Source organism: Nematolebias whitei, chromosome 21, assembly GCF_014905685.2.
Source record: "Nematolebias whitei isolate Nwh7 chromosome 21, NemWhi1, whole genome shotgun sequence".
NCBI classification, from domain to species: Eukaryota; Metazoa; Chordata; class Actinopteri; order Cyprinodontiformes; family Rivulidae; genus Nematolebias; species Nematolebias whitei.
The window spans coordinates 30,023,568-30,030,843 of NC_056518.1; the positions used below are offsets into that span (position 1 = coordinate 30,023,568).

At 39.3% G+C, this 7,276-nt stretch overlaps 2 protein-coding genes across 2 annotated transcripts in view; one reads left to right on the forward strand and one right to left on the reverse strand.

Moving 5' to 3' along the window:
- Window positions 1–308: 308 nt before the first annotated feature.
- On the reverse strand, window positions 309–4,213 carry timm9 (translocase of inner mitochondrial membrane 9 homolog). The gene is made up of 4 exons (XM_037694598.1): window positions 3,970–4,213; window positions 3,591–3,640; window positions 1,645–1,740; window positions 309–598 (listed from the first exon to the last, which is right to left on the reverse strand). The coding sequence occupies exons 2-4, from the start codon at window positions 3,630–3,632 to the stop codon at window positions 464–466; spliced, it is 273 nt and encodes a 90-aa protein (XP_037550526.1). The 5' UTR covers window positions 3,633–3,640; window positions 3,970–4,213; the 3' UTR covers window positions 309–463.
- Window positions 4,214–4,755: 542 nt separating this feature from the next.
- Window positions 4,756–7,276, forward strand: part of kiaa0586 (KIAA0586 ortholog) — a 22,377-nt gene continuing 19,856 nt past the window's right edge. The window contains 4 exon segments of the mRNA XM_037694681.1: window positions 4,756–5,032; window positions 6,072–6,141; window positions 6,526–6,754; window positions 7,170–7,240. Coding sequence (XP_037550609.1) covers window positions 4,756–5,032; window positions 6,072–6,141; window positions 6,526–6,754; window positions 7,170–7,240 — 647 coding nt within the window.

The window sequence follows — 7,276 nt, forward strand, 5'->3', positions numbered from 1 at the left end:
TTCTGTGGCTTCAAATGCAAAAAGATTCCCTTTAAATCGGTGGTTTAGGAAGTTAAACACGTCCGGGTCTGAACTATTCAGCACAAACAAACAAACGGCGTCTGCAGTCATTTCTTTAAAAAGACTACGTTTGTTACGACGTTATATTAAATCTACATTTAGTCGCTGGACAAAAAAAGATCAAAGAATTTAATGATCATATGTTTTATTCATTCCTGACAAAAACAAGAAATAAATCCAACAAGATTGAACAAGTTTATAAAAATCTAACATAAATACGCAGATGGTACCTGAACAGGTTTTACAGATCAGGTTCTTGGACTCTGCTCTGGAGCTGCAGGACCTTCATGGTGTGGGGGTACGGTCAGGTGTTGGAGCTCTGGCTCAGGATGAAACTACAACAGAACAAGTTCAGTCCTTCTTCTGGAGACCGCGGCCCAGCTGGAACGGGACTATGAGCAGTTCAGCGAGGCGGGCCCAGCAGTCCGGCTTTTGCAGCGAGAGCTTCGTTCTGCTGAATGTGGTACTCCTGGAAGCGCATGGAGATCCTCTGGGTCATCTTCAGGTACTTCTGCAGGCAGGACTCGGAGCAGCTGGACTGGAACCACATGAACAACAACAGAACCGGATCATGTGATGATGACAGACACTGAATGATAACTTGTTTGGTTCCCCTTAAAACAGGTCCAAAGACCTTGGTCCAAACTGGAGCCAAAGATTTTCTTTCAGTTACAGATTCACTAAAATCATATTTAATAATTTTATAAGTAAAATCATTTTAGCATGTTATGACTATATTAAAATGTGTTAACCACATTAAAAACAAACTGTTATAACAATTAACTGCATTTAAGTGTATTAAACTGTGTGATAACCGCATAAGCTAATTTTAACCATTGGAACTGCATATAACGTGTTATAACTATGTTATCACTGCTTTGTACTCAAATTAAACCATGTCATAACAATGTGAAATAACGTTATGCCACATTAAAATATGCAGAACTGGTGGAAAGCCTGTTATAGCTGCATTTAACGATGGAGTATTCTTGTTAAACCGTATTATACCAGTGTGAAATCATGTTATAACTGTAGCAAGATGTGTTATAACCACATTTTAACCATGATAGACCTGTATAAAATCATGTCATAACAATAAGAAATAATGTTAAACCTGCAGGAAGTTATGTTATATTGCATTAAAATGTTACAACTGAGGAAAGCCATGCATTAAACTGTGTTATAATCATGTTAAACCCTGTTATACCAGTGTGAAATCTTATAGAAACCTAAAATAAGTGTAGCTTTATTATCTTTTATAGAGGAATATCTTATTCCGTACATAATGTTCAGAAAAAAATCACAGATCTCTGAAGTTGACTGCAGATGAGTCAGCTGAAGTGCTAAACTAGCGTTAGCTCGCCCTTCTTTGTTCTGAACAGACTAATTGCTTGAGTCGGCACATCTTCTTGTGGTCAATTGTGCCAAAAGAAACCTACAGGAAGCTGCTGACGGGCAAAACTGTCTCGAAAATTACAAAAAAGAAATGTGAAAAACACTTAAATTAAAACCTCCCAGAACTCTGTGCTCTTAAAGATGATCTGCTGTTTGTAACTGTGATTTGACGCATCCTGTTTCGTTTACCTCCTCTGGCTTCACGTCTCTCCCGGTGAAATCTTTGACGCAGTCCATGAAACAGTTCTCCGTCACCTTGTTGTACGTTCCTAGAAACTCTTTGAACTGAAACAGGAAACAGACACTTCACTGAACAGCTACATGCAGGTGACCACAAACATTTAAACTGATTCACTTCAGAAACCGTGAAACAACTTCTGGACTTTAATGTTTTCTTCTGAGTATGTCAGAGAAATTTTAATGAAACTCTCAGACACCACTAGATTACTGGAGTCAAGATGGTCGCCACAGCCAACCGACAGTAAACACAAAAATGACCTGATAAATGAGACTGATCTCCAACACATAAACTGCACAAGATCTTGATGCCATTAAGTCTTTGGAGTCAACACTCTCTGTTAACAAAATATCTTGTGAACTATTGGATACATTTCAATACAACTTTCAGTAAATTAATTTTTGGAACAAACATATTTCAAGATGGCCACCACAGTCAACCTGTTTAAGAAAACAATAACGGCTGTATCCTGATGCATTATCAATAATCCAGGTAGAAAAATCTAACAAAGTAGAGTCAGGTCCTCTGGACAGATTCTTGTTGAAACGTTTAATATTTAACCCAAAAGTCTTCTTCAGTCTGAGGAGCTGCAACAAACTCGGCCTTATAAACATCACCTTCTCATAGAGGATCAACCAGTTTGTTGTTGACATCCAGAACTAGCTGTCATGATAAAGGAGGACCATCAGCTTAACAATTGATCATTAGTGGCCTGATGACTTCACAGGAGGCTGAGTGATACTAGTGATAACAGCAGTGTAAGAGGGGGACAGTTGAACCCGGAGGCCTCCACCCCTGTTTAATGATGGACGGGTTCTTTTCACAAAGATGGCCTCCTTTACTCCTCTCTCAAACCATCGTTCCTCTCTATCAAGGATGTGAACATCTTCATCTCTGAAAGAGTGACCGCTGGCCTGGAGATGAGTGTAGACCGCAGAGTCCTGGCCTGATGATGTTGCTCTTCTGTGCTGGGCCATCCTTCCAGTGGTCATTCCATATGTTGTGGGAGTTTCAGAGAAACAGACATTTGTTTTCTAAACACAACGTCCCAGTGGCTTTTAAACCCCAAAATACACGACGGCAAAGACTGGTTCATCCCAAAGATCCAGTCCCCTGACACAAACAGCAATGTTGTGTCAGGAGGGCTGTGATCAGCTCAAATACATCAAAATGTATTTGAACCAATGTATTTAATCTAAATACATCGGAGAAACTAAACAGCCACTGGCCAAAAGGGTGGACCAGCACAGAAGAGCAACATCATCAGGCCAGGACTCTGCGGTCTACACTCATCTGCAGGCTAGCAGTCACTCTTTCAGGGATGAAGATGTTCACATCCTGGATAGAGAGGAACGATGGTTTGACAGAAGAGTGAAGGAGGCCATCTTTGTGAAGAGAAACTGTCCATCATTACACAGAGGAGGAGGCCTCTGTGTCAAACTGTCCCCCTCTTACAATGCTGTTATTGCTAGTATCACTCAGCCCTCTGTGAAGTCATCAGGCCACTAACGACCAATTGTTAGGCTGATGGTCCTTCATCATGACAGCTAGTTCTGGATGTCAACAACAAACTGGTTGATCCAGGTGCTGTTTATAAGACTGAGTTTGTTGCAGCTCCTCAGACTGATAAAGGCTTTTGGATAAAAGATGAAACGTTTCAACATGAAGAATCTGTACTGATTTTAATAATTAATGTATTCAATCAGTTTGATTGATAATTAATTAATTTAGGTATGGTAGTAGCCGAGAATCATCCCCAACACGCAACGTGAGCGTGAAATCTCGAGACAGCCAATGAGATACAATACAGCAGGCGATATGGATTCCTTCAGGAACGTTAGACCTTTAGTTAAAAAAAGGCTAACTGCAAGTTTTAAAGGTAAAATAAAGGGCTTACCTGCTTGATCTGGTCGGACTCGGACACCTGGGCCGCCGCCATGCTTCACTCTGGAGACACACCAGACTTCATTCAAAAAACCACACATTTTACAAACGCTCCCCTTTTCTGTGAGCTGCTTCATAAACCGGTCTTTTTAAAATGTCACTTTTAACTCGCTATGAAAGTTTCGTCTTCTCAGAGTTGTTAAATAAAACGATGTACGTATCAGAAGTTAAATTATCTGTAAAGACTGAACCGTCCAACAGCGCCGGACACGTTCAGCTCTAAATTCGCTGTTAACAGCCTCCATGTTTGTTTTATCTTAATTCTTTGACCAAACAACAATAAACCGAACCAACAACATTAAACCCGTGTATAAGACAGATGTTTATGTTACCTGCGTGAGTCGGAACCGTCGTGTGTCCGTCTCAGAACCATGAAGGGCGCAGATGCACTCTCAGTCGCAGATTCCGCACAAAACTTTCAAACGTTTAAAATTTCTGTATAATTCCCTTCATTTTAGAGCCGTTCCAGATAATATTTTTCTCTCTAAATTATGTTGTACTTTTCATAAATACCAAGCTTAAATGGTTTTGAAAAATAGAATGCTAGGAACAAACTGTGACGAAAGTGTCACAAAAACTGTTTACCTTTGTCTTCTTCTTGAGTTTAATCACTGTAGGAGCATTATCGCCACCCCAAGGACAAGATGTAAAATTATAGATTTTAAAACAATGTGGCGTTCAGAGTATGTTATGGAGGGTGTTTTTGTCACATGAAGCCATCCTCCATATCAGAGAGACCCTCGGAAATATAATTAAAAAATTAACCTCCAAGCTGGGGGTCAAATGTTTTCTTATCCTGCAGGGCGCAGCAGAACAGTCTGAAAAGCCAGACTCTGCTATAAATTAAATAGTAGAAGAAGAAACTGTGAGGAGGCGGAAGTTAAGAGAACTGTTGTTGTTTTTTTCAGACAGTTTTTTACACTGAACTTTTTTGAATGAAGTGTTTTGCCACCTCCTTCGGAGTTTCATTTTATTTAAACTCTTGTATAAAAATAATTTTGACGCGTTGGCCATTTTAGCTTCTTTTTAGAGAAAAGATGCTAAAGCGGGAAATTTGAAAACGCGTTCGCTAATAATTGACCCAAGTCACTTAAAAACCAGACCCAGGAGTTTACATCATGTTACATGATCCGGATCTCAGTTCGAATCCGTCCTCCTGCAGTTCGGACGCCGGGGAGGTTTTGATCCGTTCCACTCGTGTTCCGGACTACGGAGATGGAGCCCAGCCGGTCCACATCACCGTCCAGAAGCTGCGGGACCCTCTCCAGCTCCATCGGACCCAGCAGAACCAGACTCGACAAATTAGACCAGGACCGAAATCAGACAACATGGATTCGGACCGGGGATCAGCGGCCTTCCAGTTCGATCAGAACCGGTCTATCCGAACCCGCAGCAGTGAAGGTAATTAGCACATGCATCCGTTTTTGGGTGCGTTCTGGCTCACTTTGGGAAAAAGCTTTTAGTTTTTGCTTTCGTCTTTTGGTCTGTTACCATAGTAACAGGAGAAACCGGAAACTAGTTCTGCGGTTTTATTCTGAAAATCTTCAGAAAGAGGAAATCAACCAGATGCTAATGTTTATTTTAGTTTTTGTAATAAATTAGATTTTTATTCTGATAACCTTTAAGGTTACTTATTATTTTTATTTTGTAATAAATAAATTAAATTATTTATCCTTATATATATTTTTTTTAATAAAAAAGGAGTTTTAAAATTAAAACGTTTGTTTAATTATTCATATAAATTACTTTTTAAATTGAATACACATTTTAATAATTGTTCATTTAATTTAACTATATTTTAAATTAGTTATATCTGTATTTTTAATTATGTGTCCTCTTTCCTGAAATGACTAAACATCCTTCAAGCTTGCAGCTGATATGTTTCTTTTTCCAATGAGACAAAATAGGAAAAGTTTTTTTTTTTACTGTCATTAAACTATAAAATTGATATACTTCTAAGCCTTTTATGTTTTTCACATACTGAAACATATTTGAAGAAATTCGTCCGACTAGTCGCTGTGGCGACCCCTAAAGAAGGGAGAAGCTGAAAAAAAAACATATTTGAAGAAATATTGAAACATATTTGATTTTCATCCAGGCAACAGTCATTAAAATTTCGGACAGAAACGTTATTTCTTCTTTAAAATATCTTAATTTAATCAAAGGGAATTAGAATTTTGGTAATAATAAATAATTTAAATGTTCAAAAAGTGATATCACCTCTCCTACTTTGTGATTCATGACATGATTTTTTTAAACTTAACTAACTTATATATACATATTTGACAGATTATGGCTCACTTTAAAAGGAGCGTTACGATTAGTTCTTGTGGTTTTGTGTTTGTCTAAAATATCACAGTTGAAATTTTAACACTGATTTGTTTTTGCTGAATTTTTCTTTCTGAAATGTTTCTGCTTCCATCGCCGTCCTCAGGTCCGGAGCTGCTGACGTCCTGCTTCACCACTGGACAGAGAGGAGCTGTCCTCCAGGCTTTGAGACAACGGTGAGAAAACTGGTCAAACCCAGGGTCCAAAAAAATCAGATTTTACTAAACAATTAAAAATCTGCAGCGAAAAAACACAATGCTGCTGCTTCTACTAAGACTGAGAGGCAGCGACACCCAGACCAGGTCCAACAAAAACTCAGGGACACCCAGACTAGAGAGACTCCAGTACATTCTGATTACGTCCAACAGAGCAACCCAGTCCCACAGAGCGACCCAGTCCCACAGAGACTTTGTCTCACATAGACCTGATGAGAGTGTTGACCTCATAAAGAGACAGACTGAATCCCTGTTTTATGCTAAGAAATTTAAAATTTACTGCCGCTTCTTTGTGTTGTTTTTATTGATAATATTGCCGTCTTCATCTGGGTCGGTTCTGCTCAGCTGTCACAGAGCCCCCGGCAGGAGGGAGGTCAGCGTGCAGCTGCTGGAGCCAAGGCTGCTACGACCCATTACAGACGCTCAGAACCCTCTGATGGGTCAGGATCCAGGTAGTGTGGTGGCAGTTCAGACTGAGCCGGATCCATACTCCTGTCACCTGGGGGACACCAGCAACACGGCAGCAGTAGCAGCCGCTACAGCTGTAGCGGCTGCTACTGCTCCTCTCATCAAGGTAATCAGCGTCTGCAGCTGGTGGAGAAGATGTTTTATTACAAAACAAATAATGTGTCTTGTAAAAAAAAAATGTCTCACTTCACACCCTGGATCAGTTCAGGGTTGTCCCATTTAAAACATATTTTTTAACCTGTAGAATGATGTTTCAGAGATGTCTGAGAACAAAATAATAATAAAATGATAATAATCTGTAATCCGTTCTGTAAAAACAGTGCTCTTTCAATAAATTTAATGTCTGTATCAAAATGTCTGATTTAAATTAAATGACATGTTTGTTCATTATGTCGTTCATCATGGTGAAGAGTGAAATTGAACATAGTTTAAAAAAAATGTAAAAATAAAAAAATATTTAGAATATAGATTATTATATTGATTTATGTTTTTTGATTAATGTTCCTGTGTGATATGTTCAGGCTCAGTCGGACATCGAGGCACAGATGTCTCAGCTGGCTGAGCGTGTACAGCGACTGCTGCACAACAACAGGTACGCACATGTCACAACAACAGGTACGCACACCTG